The sequence below is a fragment of the Syzygium oleosum genome, unplaced genomic scaffold (genome assembly GCF_021117445.2).
Source record: "Syzygium oleosum isolate NSW1041296 unplaced genomic scaffold, Sole_v2.1 Sole_v2.37, whole genome shotgun sequence".
Lineage (NCBI taxonomy): Eukaryota > Viridiplantae > Streptophyta > Magnoliopsida > Myrtales > Myrtaceae > Syzygium > Syzygium oleosum.
In genome coordinates, this window is record NW_026607521.1 from 215,065 (window position 1) to 239,987 (window position 24,923).

General features: G+C 40.8%; 2 protein-coding genes across 12 annotated transcripts; one reads left to right on the forward strand and one right to left on the reverse strand.

Annotated features, from left to right (window-relative positions):
* The first annotated feature begins 449 nt into the window (after positions 1-449).
* On the forward strand, positions 450-6,134 carry LOC130135797 (ferredoxin-dependent glutamate synthase-like). Of its 7 annotated transcripts, none has more exons than XM_056305561.1 (5): positions 1,013-1,258; positions 2,572-2,659; positions 2,747-2,910; positions 4,765-4,835; positions 5,653-6,134. In XM_056305561.1, exons 2-5 carry the CDS (start codon positions 2,618-2,620, stop codon positions 5,781-5,783), a joined length of 408 nt encoding a protein of 135 aa, XP_056161536.1. In that variant the 5' UTR covers positions 1,013-1,258; positions 2,572-2,617; the 3' UTR covers positions 5,784-6,134. The 7 variants fall into 7 exon arrangements, 4 of the variants coding, with proteins under 4 accessions (XP_056161534.1, XP_056161536.1, XP_056161535.1 ...); XR_008815031.1 differs by lacking the exon at positions 1,013-1,258 and adding an exon at positions 3,982-4,080 and having other exon boundaries at positions 1,733-2,659; positions 5,795-6,134; XR_008815029.1 differs by lacking the exon at positions 1,013-1,258 and having other exon boundaries at positions 1,733-2,659; positions 2,747-4,080; positions 5,795-6,134.
* A 2,039-nt stretch (positions 6,135-8,173) lies between these two features.
* LOC130135777 (protein FAR1-RELATED SEQUENCE 5-like) lies at positions 8,174-16,669 on the reverse strand. Of its 5 annotated transcripts, none has more exons than XR_008815012.1 (9): positions 16,283-16,669; positions 12,833-12,892; positions 12,291-12,421; positions 10,110-12,195; positions 9,880-10,010; positions 9,533-9,595; positions 9,397-9,441; positions 8,980-9,285; positions 8,174-8,608 (listed from the first exon to the last, which is right to left on the reverse strand). XR_008815012.1 is itself a non-coding variant. In XM_056305528.1 (7 exons), exons 2-7 carry the CDS (start codon positions 12,303-12,305, stop codon positions 8,573-8,575), a joined length of 2,376 nt encoding a protein of 791 aa, XP_056161503.1. In that variant the 5' UTR covers positions 12,306-12,421; positions 12,833-13,688; the 3' UTR covers positions 8,174-8,572. The 5 variants fall into 5 exon arrangements, 1 of the variants encoding a protein (XP_056161503.1); XR_008815011.1 differs by having other exon boundaries at positions 16,278-16,669; XR_008815010.1 differs by lacking the exon at positions 16,283-16,669 and having other exon boundaries at positions 12,833-13,690.
* Between the last annotated feature and the right edge of the window lie 8,254 nt (positions 16,670-24,923).

The window sequence follows — 24,923 nt, forward strand, 5'->3', positions numbered from 1 at the left end:
TCTTTTCAAGCTTAACAAGATATGCGGACATTGAACCGAGAGAGACTTGGCTAGCCTTGATGTCAGCCTGAATAGGTGCCAGGGTTGAAGAAACAGGGGCTTCCACAGGGGATGTGGACCTAGATGGACGAGGAGGTCGAGCTGCACTCTTCTTGGGAACTGGAGCTGGTTTCTTCAACTTCTGAACTGCTGAAGTGCTGCCTTTTAATTTCCTAATATAATTTAGGACATTAAAAGCTCTTCTTCAATCATGGTCATAGACACTTAGTCGGCTAGTTCCGATCAAGCACATATACGAACATACGATCAAAGTGAACAGTCAATTATGGTCAATGGGAATAGAAAATATAATCAAAGTGAACATTAAAATACGGTCAAAAAGTGAATACTGATTTGGTGGAAAGGTTGTAATATTAGGGGAAGTGGGAGAAAATATTAGGTGGTCCCGGACCGCCAAGTCAGCGTGGTCCCCAACCACTCACGAGGCGCCACGTGGTCCACGTGGCGCCGGTGGGACCGGCGGGCCGGGACTCCTTTTTTGCCCATAAAAAATTAAACTTTTCTCTCCTTTAGCCTGCACTCCTCCTCTGCATGCAGAAACCTACGCCCCCTGTCCTTTCCAGTCTCTTCCTTCTCTCTCTCTTCATTAATGGCGGCCTCACCTTCCTTCTCTCTCCTTCTCTATCTCCTCGGCGCTGCTCTCTTCTCAGATGAAGCCCCACATTCTCTCTGTTATTTCAAAAATCTCTCCCGCCCGAGAGCGATTCGCCCGCCCCCTCGCCCGCCGGTCCCGACCTCCGCCGTCGCCTCCGCCCGCCCGCCCCGTGGCCTCCGCCCGCCGGTCCCGACCTCCGCCGTCGCCTCCGCCCGCCCGCCCCGTGGCCTCCGCCCACCCAAGAGCAACCCGCCCGCCGGTCCCGACCTCCGCCGTCGCCTCCTCCAGCCCAAGAGCAGCTGGGTCCCGAGCTCTGATAGCCGTCGCCTCCGCCGCCAAACCCAGCTCGGTGCTCCTCCCCAACGGCCGTGGATGGGGGAGCGGTGGTGGTCTCTTCTCCGCCGATTTCGTCGGCCTCTGCTGTAAGTCCAAGCGGGCCAGGCGTCGGCTCGGCATCTCCAGCTCCATGGGCCTCCCGCGCCTGCTCTTAGCCGGCAAGCCCGCGCCGCCTTCTTCGGTGAAGGCGTGCTCCATCTCGAGCGGGCCGGCCATTTGTCGTCTCCTCGCGGCGAGCCGCCTCGTCAGTCCGGGGACAAGCTTCAGGTGACGTCCGTGTCTCTCGGCTTCCCTTCGAGCGTCTTGTTTGTCGCGTGGAGTCTCGTTTTTTTTTCCTTCGTATTCGTGCTTTTGTTGCGGAAGTGGTGCTTGGAGGGGTAAGAGTGATCGGGAGCTTGTGAAGGTGGTAAAGGAAGTCGCCTTGGAAATGGAAGTGTCAGCAGATACACTAGGAGAGTTTGTTTCCAGTGTTCCTATTTTATCGGAGATGGATGCTCAGTAAGCTTCAGAGCTAGAACAGTTTCAGAATAGTTGGTAGTGAAGGTTTGGAAGAGGATCAGGGCTGACTGTGGTCTTCATTTCTTTCTCTCTTTTTTTTTTTTAGCACCGAACGGTTTGGGTCAGTGGCAATAATTTTGGATCTTGAAAATCTCGTTTGGAATCTTGGATTGTGGAGTTTCTGAGACCTACTTCGGATGCTTATGAGCCTTCTACGGGTTCTTTGCTTAAATTGCGGTGTTTAGTTGATGTAGAGAATAACCAGTGTTCGTCATGGGTTACAAACGAGTGCACTGTCCCCTGGTCCCTTTAGATGAACAAATGGGATGAAATAGTTCGCGTGCCTTGATATGCTTTCACTTCTTTTTCTTGAAGCAGTTAATGAGGAACCATTTAGGAGTTAGAATTGTGACGTTGCTGCTGGTTTCATATGTTCTTCTAAAATGTACTACACGGGACTGATCACCTGTGGCTTATACATCATTCTAAGTCAGGAAGTTAATGTTCATTTTGAGTATGGAAGAGTGCATATACCCGTGAATGATCATCAGTGATGCCAAAAATTTCTAGATGAAGGCACCTTTATTTCTTGCTTCAAGTGTGAGCATGGCTATTTGAGGTTAGACTTAGTATTTTTGCTTCCAAGTGTGAGCATTGATTGCACAATTTCATGTAATTACCATGGAAGTTAGTGTTTGATGTGGTGGATTTGCCTTTTCCCTCCACAGTTATTGTAAATATCTTCAGACAAGAAGGTCTTGAGGTGCTTGGATGGAGGCCTGTCCCTGTAGACTCATCCGTAGTTGGTTTCTATGCAAAAGAAACCATGCCTGACATACAGCAGGTATTTGTGAGAGTTGTAAAAGAAGACAGTGTTGATGACATTGAATGAGAACTATACATTGCCGGAAATTGATTGAAAAGGCCGCAAGTACGGAAAACTGGGGAAATGAGCCCTATGTTTGTTCTCTCTCGAATCAAATGCTAGTTTACAAAGGAATGCTTCGGTCAGAAGTTCTTGGTTTATTTTACTTGGATCTTAAGAATGATATGTATGCATCATCTTTCGCTATATACCACAGAAGGTATAGTACAAACACTAGCCCCAGGTGGCCTCTTGCTTAGCCAATGAGGTTTCTTGGTCATAATGGAGAAATCAACACCATACAGGTTATCTACTGCTTCCATTTTGTACTATGCTGTTTTCATGTTGCGGACTTCATAAATGTCTCTAAGCTAGTCCAAACGTGTTTGCAGGGCAACTTGAATCGGATGCAATCTTGTGAAAACTCATTAAAGTCCCCTATTTGGCATGGTCGTGAGAATGAAATCCGTCCTTTTGGTAATCCCAAAGCGTCGGACTCTGCAAACCTTGATAGTGCAGCAGAAGTACGTGTCATCTTTCTCGTGGTTCATCATAGGTTATTTTTGTTTTTCGAACCTTCACTATCTTCATGCTTATACACTTTCATGAGTCATCATCTTATCTTTCACTTTATTAGCTATGAAACTTGTTGGATAATTAAGAAAGAAATTGAAAATGTGATTTTTTTTATATAAAGGAGTGTGTAACTTAGGTCAATCAGTTGCTTTTTGTCAGTGCTTTTTTGGATGCTACTGAGTGCGTAACTTTTCTATTAATGTGTAGAATGTTCCAGATACGAAGTCTTTTTGTGTGGTCATCTAATGTGGCATATATAACTACGTGTTCCTCTCTTTATTGCTGCATAATGATGCGGTTGAGTTTAATTTGACAGTGAAACCTAGACACAACTCTCCTGCAATGATAACGGCAATGTATCCAAAAGCTTATGCTGTTGGGCACACAAACTAGAAATGTATATCTACTACAAATTATGACCCAAAAAAAAAAAACTGGTGCAATTTGTTTGCTATATGATGTGGTTATCGAAGCATGTTGATATCAAGTGAGCTAGTCTCTGTCTTCTTAAGATATATTTCCAGATAAAATTTATTATTGTACATTTTTTGAAGCTTTGTGCATTTGTGGTTGGTTAGTTTAGAAACCTTTCACATCTTTTCAAATTTTGAGCTTAAGATTAATAAATTAAGTCTTAAATAAAATTTGAAATTAGTATATGCAAGCCTACAGGCCAATACTTAAATAGGGCCAATATTTAAAAATTGTTGTTATGTGTCTTTGGTGGTTTTGGTGTCTTAACCTCCTTCGTCCTGTCTCTCTTCCATGATTGCGAGATTCGTTTGCTGGACTGATGTTTACCACCTTTGCTGAATTACAAAGCTCAATGGGGAACACGATAGGAGAGCGTTACGATCACTTCTAATGACCGATAAAGCAAGACCCTAAATTATGCATTCTCTGTTGTAAAAGTTCCCCATGTTTTCTGTGCATCTTTATTTCTTTCATACTTTTGCCTGTTTTTATCTATGATTGAAACCAATGGATGATCAATCTACTGTTTCAGTCTCTTGGTTTCCTTCATGAATCCTCATTCTCTTTGTTGGTTCAGTTGTTGATAAGAAGTGGCCGAGCTCCTGAGGAGTCTCTAATGATTCTTGTTCCAGAAGTATATAAGAACCATCCTACTTTATCGATCAAATACCCTGAGGTACTTCACTTACAGTTCTTTTCACACCTAGTGCTTAATTGGATGTGCTGTTGGTCAATCAAATTTTTCGCCAAGATCATTGTCAAATGTTCTCTTAGGTTTTGCAAAGGAATTTTCCAGTGTCACTAGATTGTTTCTCCATTCCTGAAGATTGATCATCTAAAATGTGCCAATGCTAGAGTACATTTCCAAACAAAATCTATCATAGCCAAATTGATTCTTTCACGATGGGAAATGGCTTTGTAATCATTATATGTCCTACTTTTTCACTTTATGTAATTAGAAACTAATAGGTAAGTAAGCCAGGTTAGCAATGAGGAATTTATTAATTGGAGGCAAGGACGACTAAATCATATAAATGTATTCTTACAAGAACATGCTGAAGAACTTTTTTGAGAATTGTTCCAGCAGTTGATTACTGGCAATTTGGTCATCAAATCCTACATAATGAGAAGCTTTTAGTGATAAGATAGACTGTTGAATGCATGACCTAAATATTTGTCTCTGTGACCTGCGAATGTATCACAAAAATCAGAGTTTTTGTCGGGAGCTCTGTGATTTTCCTTTGACTTGAAGCACCTATCGTTTGACAGGCTTTACTCCTCACTTTGTGCATATATCTTATAAAATCAGACCTGTTGCTTGTCTTGTAATGGGCTTTGCTTATGTTTGGTCTGTCTCAAGGTGGTTGACTTTTATGAGTACTACAAGGGTCAGATGGAGGCTTGGGATGGACCAGCATTGCTTTTATTCAGGTCATCCTCAAACACTAATAGAAACCATTATGTATGCTTCTATTAAATTATTGTTAGGAGGAGCCTTGACTTCAAATTAAATATGGAGTAAGCTCATTTTACTTGTAAGAACTAATTGAACTGGTATTTATCATTTAAGATTAAGAATCTACATAATAGTGGTGTGTGGCAATCTTTTCTCGGGCACATTTCTAGTCACTTAAATTTGGATGGGCTATGTGAGAAACACAGCGCATTATATGCTAGCCGGCACACTACATTATACTCTATATGGTTCGAGTGCTCTGCTTTACTACTTTCACACAAGATCAACAGAGAAATCCACAATAATTATTTTGTCATGCAAATGATATAGATGACACTATTTTGATTATTATAAAACCTGCTTTGCCTTATTCTCCTTTTCGCCTTCTACTCTATATGGGGATCAGGTGTCGTTTGAGGTTTTCGAACATCAAACAAAATTGGCTCATCTTATTCTTCTACATATGTCCTTATTTATTTTATTTTGTTCTTTAATATTCTGTGTGGCATTAGTTACATGGATTTGGATGGTCATCATGACCAGGCATAGATAGTTGAAGTGTAATTTAGGCTTGCATTAAAGTGTAATTCAGGCTTGCAAGTGTAACCAATGATGAGAGAGTTCGCTTTGCCAATTGGATTGAGATAATGACTTTATTTACTTAATTAGTATATGTATTTGCCTAATCATCCACCGATATAAGATGAGGGAAGGTTACGGTTGACATAGAACAGTAGTTACGATGCAATAATTGTAATGAATCTGCTTGTGCTCTGTTTTCTGTATATTTAGGTTGGTGTTTTGCCCATGAACGAGTCAAAAGTTACAAGGAAGGGCCGGCTTGGACCAGGAATGATGATAACGGTTCATTTAACAAGTGGATCTATTCAGTATATTCATTCCGTTTTATTTCTGATCTTTGATGTTGTTTTAGGTGCGGTACCTAAAGATTATTGAGAAGACCGGCTACCAGGCTCTTCCCTAGGTGAGATACATTACAATGGCAAGCAAGTATGAACTGAGCCTAATTTGAGGTAGATTTACTAGACATGCCAAGACTGATGGACAATGACTGAAGCTTCACAAAATGCAGGCTTTTCGAAGAGTGGTTTGATGCGGATAATATCGATTTTCTTGTTTTTCGACGTTGTATAATTATTCTTTTGGTTGGGCTTAATTGTTGGTGGTTCCCCAAATATGTAATACTCACATACTTTTGATAGATTTACCATTTTGATATTGTGAATGAATGTACTGTCGAGATCTTCGATTAATATTAACTTTGTGGAGTAGGTCTGCAAAATACACTTCAATCTTTGTCTTCGGTATAATTCCACAATCGGGTTCTTCAGTTTCAGATTGTGGATCTATTCAGTATTCAGACTTGGTGACGTTGGTTGTAGCCTGTCTTGATGTAATATTTGGGTATTTTTTTTAAAAAAAAAGGTCGAAAAGTCAAAAGCCACTACGGTGGCTCGGTTAAGTTAAAAAGAGACTGAGAGCTCCTTGCCGAGAATAGAATCAGAAAAGGGAAGAGGAAAAAAGGGAAAGGAGGAGAAGGGAAAAGAGGTTTCGCGCCAGACGAATCTTGCTTAGCCAATTCGATTTCGTATTTCAACGCTTGGTAAGCAACTTGCGCTCTTTGTTCATCCAATCGGAGAAGTTTTCAGATTTAGGGTATAAATTCAGAATTTTGGGAAATTCTTCGCTGCGAAGTTCGATTTTTGAGTCGTTGAGTTGCACATTTTGATAGAATTGGTAGTTTAGGGTGTCGTGGAGCCGAGGGATTTTACCAATTTTGATTTGGACTTACCGTTTACCCAAAACAAATTTTTCAAGTTTTTCGCGCGAAGTGAACAGTGCACGTCTGGTAGCCTTCAGGCCATATTTCACTGCGAAATCTGATTTGTGAGCCGTTGAGCTGAGCATTTTTGTACAATTGGTAGTTTAGGGTGTCGTGGAGCCGTAGAATTTTATGGATCTTGATTTGGACTTACCGTTTGGCCGAAACGAATTTTTAAAGTTTTACGCGCGAAGTGAACAGTACACATCCAGCAGCCTTCAGGCCATATTTCGCCGCGAAGTCCGATTTTTGAGTCATTGAGGTGCGTATTTTTGTAGAATTGGTAGATTAGGGTGTCGTGGAGCCGTGGGATTTTACGGATCTTGATTTGGACTTACCGTTTGCCCGAAACGAATTTTTTAAGTTTTCCGCGCAAAGTGAACAGTACACGTCCGGCAGCCTTCAGGCCATATTTCGCCACGAAGTCCGATCGTATTTTTGTAGAATTGGTAGTTTAGGGTGTCGTGGAGTCGTGGGATTTTACGGATCTTGATTTGGACTTACCATTTGCCCGAAACGAATTTTTTAAGTTTTCCGCGCAAAGTGAACAGCACACGTCCGGCAGCCTTCAGGCCATATTTCGCCGCGAAGTCCGATCGTATTTTTGTAGAATTGGTAGTTTAGGGTGTCGTGGAGCTGTGGGATTTTACGGATTTTGATTTGGACTTACCGTTTGCCCGAAACGAATTTTTTAAGTTTTCCGCGCAAAGTGAACAGTACATGTCTGTCAGCCTTCAGGCCATATTTCGCTGCGAAGTCCGATAGTATTTTTGTAGAATTGGTAGTTTAGGGTGTCGTGGAGCTGTGGGATTTTACGGATCTTGATTTGGACTTACCATTTGCCCGAAACGAATTTTTTAAGTTTTCCGCGCAAAGTGAACAGTACATGTCCGGCAACTTTCAGGCCATATTTCGCCGCGAAGTCCGATCGTATTTTTGTAGAATTGGTAGTTTAGGGTGTCGTGGAGCCGTGGGATTTTACGGATCTTGATTTGGACTTACTGTTTGCCCGAAACAAATTTTTGAAGTTTTCCGCGAGAAGTGAACAGTACACGTCCGGCAACCTTCAGGCCATATTTCGCCGTAAAGTCCGATTTTTGAGTCGTTGAGCTGCGCATTTTTGTAGAATTGGTAGTTTAGGGTGTCGTGGAGCCGTGAAATTGTACGGATCTTGATTTGGACTTATCGTTTGCCCGAAACGAATTTTTGAAGTTTTCTACGCAAAATGAACAGTATACATCAAGCAGCCTTCATGCCATATTTCGCCGTGAAGTCCGATTTTTGAGTCGTTGAGTTGCGCATTTTTATAGAATTGGTAGTTTAGGGTGTCGTGGAGCCGTGAAATTTCACGGATCTTAATTTGGACTTATCATTTGCCCCAAACGAATTTTTGAAATTTTCCGCATGAGATTTTACAGTAATCAGTAAGCTTAGAGAGAGAGAGAGAGAGAGAGAGTAAATGGCTATAAAGATGCAAAAAGAATTCTTGTAGACTTAATGTCAAAAGGTCTGCTTGTTTCAAATAATTTCACAAACTTAATTCTGAGCCTTTCTATAGCTTCTGTTTTCCTTAACACTGCTAAGATCAAAATGATGTGCCAAAATCGATATCAACTCAATAGATCGACATGGAGTCGGAGAAACGCTATACTAGAGAAAATGTGAGTGAAAAAGAAGCAAAAAAATCTAAGCTAAGACAATGCTTCATACGGTCGACTTCACATAACTCGCATTAGAGTCTCAATTTGGTCCTCCACGTCTCCAATGACCATCTTAGGTTGTGGATTATCTGGCCCTCGATCCAACCGTCACAAAAGCCTGCGATTGCGGTTTTGACGCAGTAAGGAAGCTTCCCGATCACCATCCATTTCATGCCACAAGCATATAGACATCGCTATAGACTACCTGAAATAAAGATCCAAGTTTGAAGAATCAGGTCGAATGAAACATCATATGACACAAGCATGCATCTTTTGATAAGCTAATAGAATCAATGACCAGATGATGAGTAGCATAATCAGCAAAGAATGTATCTAAACATGTGAATGCCCCATTCTACTCGAACTAATTATCTCATATCTCAACTCATATATATCAAAAGATTAACGCAAAATGCTAGAGCTGCCTCAGGAAACCACTGGTCCCAACAAATTGCTGACAAAGATAACAAAGTTGATGAACCTATCATGTCTTAACCTTTGGCTTTGACTAATGGAATCAGCCTAAAAATGTTAAAGCTTTGCGAAGTCTACATTGAGACTTCTGGTTGCCATTACCTGCAATAGATCAACTACATAGTGGCGATTTCATTAACTTGGAGACCTCCTGCTCGTGATAAATAAGTGAAGATGGAAAAAGGCATATACACATAAAAAGAGCAAGTTGTATCTACTACCACTATGTCGTCCCCAAAGCTAAGGATCTTTGATACGCGGCGCTACCACTTGTGGAACATATAGATGCTATATTCCATTATGCTATTTTCCACCTTCCGACGAATTATGAGGCGACCGTGCATTGTCTATGCCTTCAAAATCGTTCAATCCATTCATCCTAGGATGTGGAAAAAAATTTGATGGCCCCTGTACAAAGGTATAAATAATACATTGAAAAAAGGCAGTATGCTAAACAATGTGCCTGCATAAATATTATCTCAAATAATCCTACGTCAAAAAAAGTCATGCAACTTGTACCTGACTCAAAATATTTCCATGGGATCTATTATGGTACGCCAACATCTATTGACAAAAAACCGTTATCAAGAAGTATTAGAATAGTTTACTAAAATGAAACAACACCAGGATCTAAAATGATTTTCATAATAGGTACCTGACTAGTGAATGGGGAAAATCCATTTACACCCCCTGGCGGCATGATATATGGTGGTTGCATCTACACAAAAAAATGATCTCATTAGTAGAATGTAACAAAATGCAGCCACGGGATCTATTTTGCTACTCCAACATCTATAAACGATACACCACTAACAATAAACCTTAGAATTTGCAACAAATTTCAGCCAATATAGTAATCCAAACTTCTAAATACCTGACTAGTGAACGAGGAAAATCCATTCATAATCCCTGTCGACATAACATATGGTGGTTGCATTTATATAAAAAAATTTAACCAATTAGTAGAATGTAAATATAAATGTTGAAGTCAAAGGGAAACACCTGATTATGGAGATTGAGATTTATTATAGGACCACCAATGTTGGTAGGACGCAAGGTATTTTGAGTCTGATTTGAATATCTTGAATAATCTGGTAAATTAGTCACATCCTCCGTTGCTTGGACAACCAACTCTACATTGTAAAATAAGCAATATATTAATTGCCATCATGTATCACAAGTATAAAAATAAACTAAATACATTAGCTAGAACTCTACATTGCTCAGCTCACCTCGACTTTCTATTAGCATTGAGGATGTTCCTTTCTTAGATTTTTTCTTCTTTTTCTCACTTGAGCTTTTAAGCCTTCCATAAGTAGTTCCCTTTCCTTTCTTTCGAAGGGGGTCCAATGTCGGCATCTCAGGCAAAGAAGTCTCATCATTATCATCATCACTAGCATCATCTATCAAAACAAGACTTGAGTTGTATGCTGAAATTTCAGCCACTGTTACATCCAAGTTCTTCTTCGCTATCCTCATAGTATTTTCATCTTGGGCTCCCAAACTCATCACTTCAAAAGAATTTCGCATTAACGTGGAAAATCGATTAAATGTAGAAAGACCCGATGACATTTCACGAGATTCATCATTCACACACCCTTGCTTTGCACCCTTACTCCATCTTTTCAATATATAGGAAGATGGAATGGCTGAAACCGATATATTCCTATTCAACACGTGCAAAGCATGGCGACACAACCACCCATTTGATTCAAATAGTTTGCACGTACAAGAAACCGAAAAGTCAACAGGGTTAAATTTGACAACATGTTCACCTGTAATCCCCTCACGTACGAGAGTGTAGTGCAAAATTACCCCATCAAAAGCTTCACTTGAAACAAGTTCGGAGACACCTTGAAGAAATTCTTCATGAAACCTATGAAAAATGGTACGAGTATACACCAAACCGGCATGCTTCACTATCCTGTTATCCGCAAGCTGCGATTTGGGTGCCCCACGAGATTTATAATCATCTTGACCTTGAATTTCTCTCATATGTTTCAACTGTTCTTCATAGTGGTGAACAAATTCTACAAGGGTCAATGTCTTAGTTGACATTTTTTGGAAGACATTGTTAGTACTCTCACTCCTTTGAGTTGATCTTATTCCACAAGAAAAAATTTCACGACCAAAAGCCGAACTCCATTTATGTCTAAGGCCGTATAACCTCTGAAGCCAACTGTTATTCTCAGTACCCCACTCCTCTTCCATTTTCCTCCAAGTACATTCAAATTCATCCTCTGATTTGCACTTATACATAAGTTTTGAGAAATATTTATCCTTGAACTCTGACTTGTGGTAAAGATATGGAATGTTTTGATTGGCATTTTTCCCAATGTGCCATGTGCATAAACGGTGTTGAGTATTCGGAAACACCGTTCGAATGGCTTTTGCCATAGCTGCGTCTTGATCGGTGAAAATGGTTTTTGGAGCCTTATTTTCCATAGACTTCAAAAACATCTCAAATAACCAAATAAATGAATTTGCGGTCTCATCCAACAAAAATGCACAGCCAAACAAAGTATTCTTCCAATGATGATTAATTCCAACAAAAGGTGCACATATCATATTATACTTGTTAGTACGATACGTGGTATCAAAAACCACCACATCACCGAAACAATCATAATCAAATTTAGACAAACTATCTCTCCAAAATAGATTTGTCAATCTACCATCTTGATCTACCTGTTGTGCATAGAAAAACATAGGATTTTGCATTTGCATGCAATGAAAATGATTCAGAAGACTTTGACAATCTCCGCCACTTATATGAGTCAATCTTTCACTTTGCAAAAAATTTTGACAATCACGTAGGATGAAACCCAAGTTTTGGCTTCCTCCTGCTTCATTTGCCAAGAGTTTATATGCCATGGTCCCTCCAATACCAGCCTTAGCCATGTCCACCAAAACACCCTTGCAAGTATCAGAAATCATTCTTCCACATCTTATCAAGTGCCTTTGATGTTCAGGTATAAATCCATGATTATGCTCAGGAACATACTCTATGACTTCATAAATACCATTCTCAATCTTAAATCTGATAAATGCAGGACAGCCACATCTCACTTCAAGTCTTTCATATTTTCTTTCTTGTTCAGACGACTTGGCAGAATAACCCTCACAATTACACACAAAAGTGCGTCGAGTTATTTCTCCTTTGTCGTTTTTTCTAGTCTTAGACTTCCTCACTCCAAATCCTTTACCTATAGCATAGGCTACATATTTATGATATGCTTCAAGTTCACTTGTAAAAACCATTCCTACCATAAACTCAAAATCTTTTTCCAAGTCACGGGTAACATGTGCTATTTCATGCTGCAAGCAAAGAACAAAAAGTATTTAATGTAGTGCTTTCACAAGCAAAAGAACATCCAGCAAATATGTTTCACATAGTATGAGTTAAAGATTACCTCCGACTCAGCCATCGGATAACCTTACACTTGCGAATTAACTAACTAATCGTGAGCGAATCGGAGAGAGATGGAACCTGGGGCACTCGATAGATCCTCGCACAGGGCCGACTTAGCACAACCAGGTATTCCTGAGATATGACAAATCAAAACATAATGATCACATCTGAAGTAACAAATTATCCACAAAAAGAATTATAAGATGAGAAGAGAACACCACAAGCGGGTACAATGATAAGCAATGTTGTTTAAATCAGGTGATAATCAAGCCAATAAACTTCCAAAAATATATCAGAAAACAATAGCATTCTTGTACGTGATCTAGACATAAAAACAGATGCTGCTAGACATTAGCTTTTTAGGCCCCGGACTTAATGCAAGTATTCCTCAGTCTGCTCTTCATTCTAACTCATGAATCATATTGAAAAATAAATAGGAAGAGGGAAGGAAAGTGGGGAAGAATGCTCCACCCGGGTCACACCAAACAGATGATTTTGAGAAGAACAATGAGTACAACAATGACATGCCAAGATTGGAAGTACCTCAAAGGTAATTATGGTAGTGCCACAGTCAGTTTCTCTTCACCAATTCCCATGACATAGCTGCACATGATATTTATCGCATTATCATGATGCTTTATTGCAACATAAGCAGCTAAAAGAGATGATCGGAAATGGATTGTATTCTAATCTCACAATATTGGAAAGATGACAAACGTCCGAGAATGAACATATGCTAATGAAACATCACCAATAAAATTCAATCTCAACCAATACCACTGCCAGAAATTAAATATATGTCAATCTCAGCAACCAATAGCCAGGTTAAGAGTGAAAAACAAGCTCTTGGAAAAGCTTGAGTGCAGTTAAGAACTAAACAACCTACTGTTGAATACTTCTTTCCTTTTGAGTGAGCACATCATACAAATTTTACCCTCTCCTCCTCCTCACCTGCTCCTATATCTTCCAATTCCCACTTTCTACGTGCATCCTTACCTTCTTTTCACTCCATTACCAAAGTCTGAATCTTTATTTTCATGACCCCGTACCTCCTCGTACTATTGGACCATGTAAAGCAAAGGAGACCTAAGCAACTTTTACAGGATTTTAACAAATTCTCCACCTAAAGTGTTATACATGACAATTCTTACAAAATCTTCACCTTTTTTCTACTCATTGGAGGACATAAAAGAGAATAGAGCCATAACCCAAGCACATAGAAACCACGGGAGCATTGGTACTTTATAAACGCTTAGCGGCTTATTAAGTTTAACAAAACCAGAATATACTGTACAACAAAACAAACACCAAAATACATGAATATCAGGACTGTTAGTTGCTCTCACACCCCTCTATCAGAATTTTCCCTTTCATCGTCTGATTTCAAGTGGAATATATCAATCTTCAAATTTTCAGCTAATAAAGTATAATTGTACTTCTCTAGAGGGATCTTTTCTGCACCATGAAATGGTCTGAAACGATCACAGCACCAATCTAATCCCAGAGAAGGACATCAACCAAGGCAAGCTTCAATCATAACATCCAAGGATATGACATATTAGAGACCCTTCCTTTCCAAGATAATTATAACTTATGGCAGCAAAAGGTTTTTCCCTTCATGGTAGATTGTGACCAGAAGAACCAGAAAATGGTAAAGTGACTTCTGTTGCATCCCAACAACTGCACCAAGGGGAAAGTGACAGATCGTAAACGGATAGCATTTCATAAAATACACCGAAGAGAATTGTACCCCATGTTAATCTTACTAATATTCAGTACCCGACTACTAAAAATAGCATTTTAGCTTACATTGCTGGCTTACAATGTAATATGATGTACTCATCTAATCGAACAGTAACCAAATGAAACCACTGCAAGATGCTAACTCACCCAACATCCACAGAAGAGGCAGTAGTTATTCTCATCTCTTAGTTTCATCAATACAGCCAGCAGATCCTGTATACAGTAGAAAGCAGTCATTCATTACTGTAGTGCCAATTTTTCCATGAGTCATACTAAAAATGATTCGGCAATGAACTTCGTGAACTGATGCTTATGCAACATTTTATATTCAAGGACTTTTTTTTTGTCGTGATATTCAAGGACTTGAGAGAAATAACAAGAGGCAGATCTCTGACAAATTTTCCACTACGGAATTTCAGTCACACAGACGAACTTCCGAAAGTTCGGAAGAGTTTTAAGATGAATTGCAAAGAAAGGCAAAAGCAGTTGCTTAATCAACTGAACCTCCATCTTCAATCTGATGAACATAATGGGTGACAAACGTTTTCACGAGTTATGAAAAAAGAAGCATTCAGTTGCACAGCATAATGAATGTAGAAAATCCTATTACTGATCTCAGTCGTGCACTACACATCACTAATTCACTGTCATTTCACCTACTTTCACTACCATAGAACCAAGGATGCAACAAAAGCATATGATAGTCTGAAACTAAAACCTGACTTCATTAAAACAATATGTTTCACCATTTCTAGGAAACAAAATGAACAAGCCAAAGCCATTTAAATGTAATGAATGAAACTGAGATTTAAAGAGAATCTGGATTCTGGTATATGACATCAAAGAACATAGCTCTTCCGTAATTACTTCCTCTTCCTCTTCATCATGTTCACCCTCCTCCTCGCCCTCATTCTTCTCGGGCTCTGGAAATTCCTTATTCCCTAATTGATCTAGTGCAGCCTTTGCCTTCTGGAAATATACAAATATCCTCCGACCAAACAATCCTAGAATGATGAAATACGCAATTGACCATGGAAATCTCCTCTTACCAACGACAAAACAAAATCACCTCATAGCATCCAAGCCGCCTATGCACATAAGGCGCACAAGCCCATCTGACTAAGGTACAGAACCAAACAAGAACGAGCCTTTGTAGCTAAGAAAGAACAGAGCAGCTCGAATAAAAAAACCTAACCACAATCCCAATCCTCCTAACTCCACGTCCGCGAGACTGCGGCATCAAAACGAAACTAATATGCTCTATCAGATCGCTAAGGCCTTGGTCTTTTCCAAGACAATTAAAAGCTAGGACCTATAATCCAAAACTAAAGACAGACACATCGAAAAACCTCAAAAGAGCTCGAAACACCATCGAACCTCAAATAGCCATGCTCACACTTGAAGCAAGAAATAAAGGTGCCTTCATCTAGAAATTTTTGGCATCACTGATGATCATTCACGGGTATATGCACTCTTCCATACTCAAAATGAACATTAACTTCCTGACTTAGAATGATGTATAAGCCACAGGTGATCAGTCTCGTGTAGTACATTTTAGAAGAACATATGAAACCAGCAGCAACATCACAATTCTAACTCCTAAATGGTTCCTCATTAACTGCTTCAAGAAAAAGAAGTGAAAGCATATCAAGGCACGCGAGCTGTTTCATCCCATTTGTTCATCTAAAGGGACCAGGGGACAGTGCACTCGTTTGTAACCCATGACGAACACTGGTTATTCTCTACATCAACTGAACACTGCAATTTAAGCAGCAACCCAGAGAAGTCTCATAAGCATCCGAAGTAGGTCTGCAGAAACGCCACAATCCAAGATTGCAAACGAGATTTTCAAGATCCAAAATTATTGCCACTGACCCAAACTGTTCGGTGCTAAAAAAAAAAAAGAGGGAAAGAAATGAAGACCACAGTCAGCCCTGATCCTCTTCCAAACCTTAACTACCAACTATTCTGAAATTGCTCTAGCTCTGAAGCTTACTGAGCATCCATCTCCGATAAAATAGGAACATTGGAAACAAGCTCTCCTAGTGTATCCGCTGGCACTTCCATTTCCAAGGCGACGTCCTTTACCACCTTCACAAACTCCCGATCACTCTTACCCACTCTTACCCCTCCAAGCACCACTTCCGCAACAAAAGCACGAATACGAAGACGAATACGAAGGAAAAAAAAAACAAGACTCCACGCGACAAACAAGACGCTCGAAGGGAAGCCGAGAGACACGGACGTCACCTGAAGCTTGTCCCCGGACTGACGAGGCGGCTCGCCGCGGGGAGACGACGAATGGCCGGTCCGCTCGAGATGGAGCACGCCTTCACCGCGGAAGGCGGCGCGGGCTTGCCGGCTAAGAGTAGGCGCGGGAGGCCCCTGGAGCGGGAGACGCCGAGCCGACGCCTGGCCCGCTTGGACTTATAGCAGAGGCCGACGAAATCGGCGGAGAAGAGACCACCACCGCTCCCCCATCCACGGCCGTTGGGGAGGAGCACCGAGCTGGGTTTGGCGGCGGAGGAGACGACGGTCAGAGCTCGGGACCCAGCTGCTCTTGGGCAGGAGGAGGCGACGGCGGAGGTCGGGACCGGCGGGCGGGTTGCTCTTGGGTGGGCGGAGGCCACGGGGCGAGCAGGCGGAGGCGACGGCGGAGGTCGGAACAGGCGGGCGGAGGCCACGGGGCGGGCTGGCGGAGGCGAAGGCGAAGGTCGGGACCGGCGGGCGAGGGGGCGGGCGAATCGCTCTCGGGCGGGAGAGATTTTTGAAATAACGGAGAGAATGTGGGGCTTCATCGAGAAGAAGAGAAGCGCAGGAGATAGAGAAGGAGAGAGAAGGAAGGTGAGGCGCCATTAATGAAGAGAGAGAAGAAGGAAGAGCTGGAAAGGACAGGGGGCGTAGGTTTCTGCATGCAGAGGAGGAGTGCAGGCTAAAGGAGAGAAAAGTTTAATTTTTTATGGGCAAAAAAGGAGTCCCGGCCCGCCGGTCCCACCGGCGCCACGTGGACCACGTGGCGCCTCGTGAGTGGTCGGGGACCACGCTGACTTGGCGGTCCGGGACCACCTAATATTTTCTCGGGAAGTGGAGTTTGAAATGATTGAGAAAGGACACTAGAGTCAAAAAGGAAAAGAAAGAAAGAAAGAAAGAAAGGAAAAGAAAGAAGTAAAAGAAAGGAGAGAGAGAGAGAGAGAGAGAGTCGGCGAGAAGAGAAGACAAACAAGAAGCGACAGGCCTCGCGCAGGAGGCGAAAAGGAGGAGAAGAGAGAGAGAGAGAGAGAGTACACCGAAGTAAGTGAGAGTTTGTTGAGCAGAGTGACCAGAGTGACGCATCAAGGAAAGTCACAAATTCCACGGCCATAGAGTCAAAATCAGCCAAAACCATCGACTTCCCTAAAACACATTTGAACAACTACATAAGTTCTGGCAGGTCTATGATATTTAAAGACGGATACTTTCGATTCACACCCAAGATATTAAAATTATGTAGAAAACTCCATGGAAGCATCTTCCTATGATGATAAGCTCACTCGATGCCTAATCCTTATCATGATCTCCGACCTCACTCTTATATTTTTTAGCCTAATATATAAACAACCCTAACTATATCCACCACTTCGTTTTCGCAACCCCTTCTGTCTAATCCCGTTTTCATTAGCCAAACTAATGTAGTGTCATGTAGTTATTGCCCAATGGACCTCACCCTCTAAATGCCTGCACTTTATGCCACCTTTAGGTTTAGTTCAATTTATCCTTTTTTCTCCATCCAAGATGCAACCAACTGTTTTGCTAATTATTTAAACATACCCCAAGCATATATCAAACTCTTTAATTCAAGCCAGCAGTTAACTCATCACGTTACGCTTGAAATTCATATAAATTCAACTTTAAAAATTTAAACTAAATAAGTAAGCATCAACCAACCGAATTCAAGAGTACCAAAATGATCGATCTAACTTCGCGCCCAAAGTTTTCACTTACCTGGATGGAAAGCTTTGGGTGGACATGGAACTTGATCCTTCTTGCTCACAACAAACGCGGTCAAATCTTGGCCTAACTTATACCAACACGAAAAGCTACGAGCTAGGTACCGTGATGATCGAGTTTATTTTCCAATAGTATATGGCTTGTACACCGATTCTAAGTGTAGCTTAGCAAATTTGGCTCTTTCTAAGAGGGTGTCAGCTGACCTTTTCACCGGCGGGCGTTCCAAAAAATGGTACTTAGGACGCCTAATCACATGTTGTGCAAGAATACTGCGCCATTTGCTGCCTGTCCACTCACACTGGAAGAATAAGTGTGTTCTGTCTTCTATACCAGGTCTAGAGAAGTTACATTGAATATCAACTAAAGTCATCCATTGGTCGACAATCTCTCCTGTTGGTAGTCTATTTCTACAAACGAGTCTGTCAATAAAATTGTGTTTGCTAATACCGCTGGTCCAAATTAGGTTATACCACTCCACAACCGGTCCCACATGTATGAGTTCATCATAAATTTCTCGGCAATAGTAACCTGAGCTATGGATAACTGAGGTTATAACAGGTCACGATTTAAGGAGACATAGCCAACTCCAAGCCATACTGTCCCAAGTTAACCTCGAGCAAGTTCATGGGGGCTAACAGTTGCAAAGAATCAAGCACCCTTCATCGCGATAGAAAATAAAGGACGTATTCGTTCCAAGTTGGATCAACTCACTTACGAACTAACATGATTTTTAATTCCCGCAGGGGTTTGCAAAAAGTGACAATCACGAATGGGTGGGCATGTTCACATCCAAATGAAAAGGGAGTATCGTTCCTGGTCTCCCCCATTCTTAATCATGTTTTTGACACCATTGCCTTTTGGCACTTGCAAGTTGCAGCGAGGAAAAACAAGGTGTCAATGTGATGACAAAGTAAAAGCATGAAGGGGCATAAAAAGGGTGTATCTCATTCCAATCCTAGTCGATTCCTTGCAAGCGACTGACATAGTTTTTCCTCATCTGCGAGGAGTGCTCGATCTAAAAGATGGTTGTGGAACGGACTGTGGAGCACCAAATGTCGGGACCTTTCAAACGAGACACCGAAGCACAACAAAAGGATGTACTTCGTTCCTAAAACTTCATTCGCTTTGGCATAAGATAACATGTCTTTTCTTCTTACACAGGACATCTTTGGGTACAAGGTCTGACAAGGAGACGACATGCTCCAACACCATCCCACGTAGCACGATAAGCGTGGGATCAAGAGATGGCAAATGGAAGGGAAAGCTCCGGCCAATATGCGCTAATTCCCAGAAAATTTTGACTGGACCTTAGAGTTGGGCTCGAGGGCAAGTAATTCAAATTTATGAGTATTATAGGATCAATGGCTGTTGTTTATCGGACAAGTCCGAGCAAGTATTTGCCGTTCCAAGCAGGGTGGAGATGTAATCGGCTAAGTTCGTACACAAGAAATTAAAACCAAACGTTAGGAAAACTAACCTGAAAGCAGTACAAATAAATAAACAGAATGTTGATCCGAGCCCAACGAAGTAACGTCGTGTCCTTAAGATGAATTTGGCCCCTCAATCAGTACCCAAGGATATTGGACAATCATCTTCCAGGATAGAACGGATCTCGTTCCTCCGAAGCAGTACGTATTCGGAGGACCCCTTCGAACGCAATTTCGCAGAATAATCGCACAAAATGATGAAGTGAAGAATGTCTAGAGTGCGTCGGGAAAAATGTCTCGCGGGAATATGAATGCTACGAAGTGTCACTCTTTTCCGAACTAAACTGTTCGGTCATATAAAGTGGCGAAAATGAAGAGTTGCGAGTAATGAAGACTCGCTTTTCGTGAACAGTAGCGAAGATTCACTTGAACCGGTTCGATTCGTGAACAGTCGCGAAGGGCTTCGGTTTTCGTTCGGGCGAACCGAACCTCACGAACAGACATGTTTGTTTGTCCAAAAAATAAATAATTAATTAATTTCTAACAACGTGTCTGTTCGGAAAAAATAAAAAACCGATAAAGAATGGACCCGGAACCAAACTGGCCGGACGGACGGCGGAGGCGGCGCGCGCGCGGGGGGGAACCGACCTAGCTTGGCGTAGGTCCTCTCCCTTCCACAAAAGTGGGGTACCCCTTGGGGCCCAAACCCATTTGTGAGGCTCAACTATTTGAACCCATCTCCCATCTCTCTTCTATTCAATGTGGGACACTTTCATCCACATACTTTTCATTCAATTTTATGGGATTTGGATGCCAAAATCCCAACAATCCCCCACATGAATGAAAAGTTCTGATATCATGACTCTTCGTGTATGCATGAGATGCAAAGTGCGATTATTCCATGAGAAAACGTTGCATCAGGATAAGTAGTCTGAGACTTTGAACTTTCCTTAGTGAAACCTATCGGACTTATTCAATCAATCAGTAGACTTGATGTCTTTGAACTGTCGACCTTTGGTGTAAGCCTAGACAATAGAAATCACACAACTGTTTCTCGAACAAAATTGGTTCTCACTGTTGTGTTCGTTTTGGCCATGAACACCGCCTGGTCTCATGAGTGTTTTAAAGAATTCGGCCTTTACAATTCTCACAGAAGCGGCCCTCACTTCACACTCACATAGGTGATTTCTGAACATATAGTATATCACATACTCAATTCAGAATCATTAAAAGCTTTTGCTTAACCTTCACATATTAGTACTGTCTTCATCCGGGAATGAGTAAACAATTTGACAGTACTTTACACTATCTTCATAACTTAGTTGTCCCTTTGAACCTAGGTCTTGGGATCTCCAGTCAACTAGGTAGGGTTTCCGCTATGATGACTTGTTTATAAGCCTTAAACCCATTCCCCTTGATGTTTTCGCAACCATCTCTCTAGTTAGGCCTTTTGTCAATGGATCCGCAACATTATCTTTTGACTTCACATAATCAATGGTGATAATTCCACTAGAAAGAAGTTGTCTTACCGTGTCATGTCTTCGACGTATGTGTCGAGACTTACCGTTATACATGACATTCCTTGCTCTTCCTATTGCCGCTTGACTATCACAATGTATACAAACAGCGGGCACTGGTTTAGGCCAATTAGGAATATCTTCCAAGAAATTTCGAAGCCACTCTGCTTCTTCACCGGCTTTATCCAAAGCAATAAATTCTGATTCCATAGTGGATCTAGCAATACAAGTTTGTTTGGATGATTTCCAAGACACTGCCGCCCCACCAAGTGTGAATACATATCCACTTGTCGATTTTGTGTCTTTAGTGCAGGTTATCCAATTTGCATCACAATATCCTTCAAGTACCGCTGGATATTACGTGTAATGCAAAGCATAATCTTGAGTATGCTTTAAGTAGCCCAATAAATGTTTCATAGCTTTCCAATGATTTTCATTTGGACTAACTGTAAATCGACTTAGCTTGCTCACAGCATAAGCTATGTCCAGCCTAGTACAAGTCATGACATACATTAGACTGCCTAGTATACTAGCATACTCATTTTGAGCCTTACTTTGACCAGTATTCTTTGAAAGATGTAAATTAACATCTATCGAAGTCTTTACTGGTACAATATCTAGATTCTTGCATTTTCCAAGAATCGTCTCAATATAATGGGATTGTGATAGAGCTAATCCTCCATATGTCTTATGGATTTTGACTCCTAAAATAACATCTGCAACCCCCATATCTTTCATATGAAATTTACTTGTGAGCATGCGTTTGGTCGCCTTAACAACCTCACTATCGCTGCCCATTATAAGCATGTCATCTACATATAAGCACAAAATGGCAAAACCATTATGAGTGTTCTTAACATATACACATTTATCACACTCATTAATCTTAAAACCATTCGACAACATGACTTGGTCGAATTTAGCATGCCATTGTTTTGGTGCTTGTTTCAATCCATAGAGTGACTTGATAAGCCGACATACTTTCTTCTCTTGTCCTGGAATAATGAACCCTTCAGGTTGTTCCAAATATATTTCTTCTTCCAAATCCCCGTTTAAGAAAGCCGTTTTCACATCCATTTGATGGATTTCAAGCTTATACACCGCTGCTATGGCAATTAGCATCCTTATAGATATAATTCTAGTAACAGGTGAATAAGTATCAAAATAATCAAGACCTTCTCGTTGCTTGTATCCTTTTACTACAAGCCTAGCCTTATATTTATCAATAGTACCATCCGCTTTCATTTTCCTCTTGAAAATCCACTTACATTGTAGTGGTTTATTACCAGGAGGAAGGTTAACCAATTCCCATGTATGGTTTGACAAGATGGATTCAACTTCACTATTGATAGCTTCTTTCCAGAACGGGGCTTCTGGCGATGTCACAGCTTCTTTGAATGTCCGAGGCTCATTCTCTAACAGATACGTTAAGAAATCAGGTCCAAAAGACGTGGAAGTCCTTTGTCTTTTACTACGTCTAGGTTCATCCTCCATTGGATCACTTCTAGATATAGTATCTCGAGGCCTCTTATTATTATCAATTGGCTCATATACTATATTATACGGAAATATATTTTCAAAGAACGAAGCGTCCCTTGATTCAATAATCGTATTAACATGTATATCTGGGATCTCTGACTTGTGAACAAGAAAACGATATGCATTGCTATTCTGAGCATATCCAATAAAAACACAGTCAACAGTCTTTGATCCTATCTTAACCTTTTTAGGCTTAGGAACCGCAACCTTAGCCAAACACCCCCACACTTTGAGATAATTCAAGTTAGGCATTCTGCCTTTCCATTTCTCATAGAGAGTTTGTTGTGTCTTTTTGTGGGATACTCTATTTAAAATAAAATTTGCTGTTAAGACAGCTTGCCCCCACAAATTCTGCGGTAAACCAGAACTGTTCAACAATGCATTCATTGTTTCCTTTAGGGATCGATTTTTTCTTTCCGCCACACCATTTGATTGTGGTGTATAAGGAGCAGTCATTTGGTGAACGATACCAAACTCGGTACAAATTTCCTCAAAAGGAAATTCATATTCACCTCCTCTGTCACTCCTTATCATTTTAATTTTCTTATTCAACTGAATTTCAACTTCGGACTTATAAGTTCTAAAAGCATTCATAGCCTCATCTTTGCTACTAAGCAAATAAACATAACAATACCTCGAGCAGTCATCTATAAATGTGATAAAATACTTATTACCACCTCTTGACGGTATTGATTTCATATTGCATATATCTGTGTGTATTAAATCTAAAGGTTATGTAACTCTATTATCTACAGAATGGAAAGGAGGCTTAGAAAATTTAGATTCAACACACACTTGGCATTTCTCACTTGGACATTCAAACTTCGGCAACAGTCCCATATTCATTAATTTCTTTATCGACTTATAGTTAACGTGTCCTAATCTAGTATGCCATAAATTAGGAGACTCAAGCACACAAGCAGAAACAACTTTATTCATAACATCATTGGGTACAACAGTCATTACATTCAACTTGAAAAGACCATCACTAAGGTAACCCTTTCCTACATACATCTCATTCTTGGAGAGTACAAACTTATCAGACACAAACACCAGCTTGAAACCATTCTTTCTAAGAAGAGATCCGGACACTAAATTCTTGCGTATGTCTGGCACATGTAGCACATTGTTTAGTGTCACAACTTTCCCAGATGTCATCTTTAGAGCAATCTTTCCGACACCTTCAACCTTAGAGGTTGATGAATTACCCATATAAAGTTTTTCATCACCCCCCACAGTTGTGTAGGACGAGAACATCGATCTGTTTGCACAGATATGACGAGTTGCTCCGGTATCAATCCACCACTCCTTAGGGTTTCCCACCATATTACACTCGGATATCATAGCAGTTAGATTGATATCATCAACACCATTGGAAATTTCTTTCACCACATTAGCCTGAGTTTTCTGTCTTTTCTTGGCTCTGCGGTCTTTGGCTCGATGTCCGGACTTGCCACGGTTGAAGCACTTGCCAACGAACTTCTTCGGGCCTTGGGTGAATCCTCTCCCAGACTTGCTAGGCATTTTCCTCTTCTTGTTAGGTTTTGATCCTTCTTCAACAACATTGGCCTTTGAAACCTCTAGGTTTTTCCCAACTTTCTTCTCAGAGAGTCTATTGTCTTCCTCAATCCTCAACCGAACAATCAAGTCTTCAAGTGACAACTCCTTTCTCTTGTGTTTGAGATAATTTTTGAAATCTCTCCAAGATGGTGGCAGTTTTTCAATGAATGCAGCCACTTGAAATGTCTCACTTAGAGTCATTCCTTCAGCATGAATATCATGCATAATCACTTGAAGCTCTTGAACCTGACTTAAGACGGTCTTTGAATCAACCATCTTGAAGTCCAGAAATTTACCGACAATGAATTTCTTTAGTCCGGCATCTTCGATTTTGTATTTCTTGTCCAGACTATCCCTTAACTCCTTAGCCATTTTTAGCGGACTATAGACGTTATAGAGAGTATTGTCCAGACCGTTGAGGACATAGTTGCGACACAGGAAATCAGAATGATTCCATGCATCCACAGCAGCCAACTTTTCTTTATTTGCTTCTCCAACGTCCAATTTAGGACCATCCTCATTGAGGAATCTAGCCAAGTTCAAGGTCGTGAGATAGAACAACATCTTTTGTTGCCATCTCTTGAAATCCATACCATTGAACTTTTCTGGCTTTTCTCCGTGATTCGGAATAGGGTTGACCGGAGTCGAAGTTGAAGCCATTTCTGAAATACAAATACAGAACATATTCACGAATAGAATCGGAAATATATGACTACGAACAAAATCTTTTGTTCATGAACAGAATTGAAAATTTCTAATATGAACAGAAACGAAAAACTTGTTCACGAACAGAATTGAAAATTTTAATACGAACAGAAACAAAAAAATTTGTTTACGAACAGAATATGTGAACAGAATGTA

What these genes read in the sequence shown, in the direction of transcription:
- LOC130135797 (XM_056305559.1), top strand. Translation starts at nt 711, where the DNA reads ATGAAGCCCCACATTCTCTCTGTTATTTCAAAAATCTCTCCCGCCCGA.
- LOC130135777 (XM_056305528.1), bottom strand. An exon ending in AATGCTAATAGAAAGTCGAG is followed by an intron (nt 10,011 to 10,109) that starts GTGAGCTGAGCA and finishes TTTACAATGTAG; the next exon opens with AGTTGGTTGTCCAAGCAACG. An exon ending in TTTCCCCATTCACTAGTCAG is followed by an intron (nt 9,442 to 9,532) that starts GTACCTATTATG and finishes TTTTGTCAATAG; the next exon opens with ATGTTGGCGTACCATAATAG.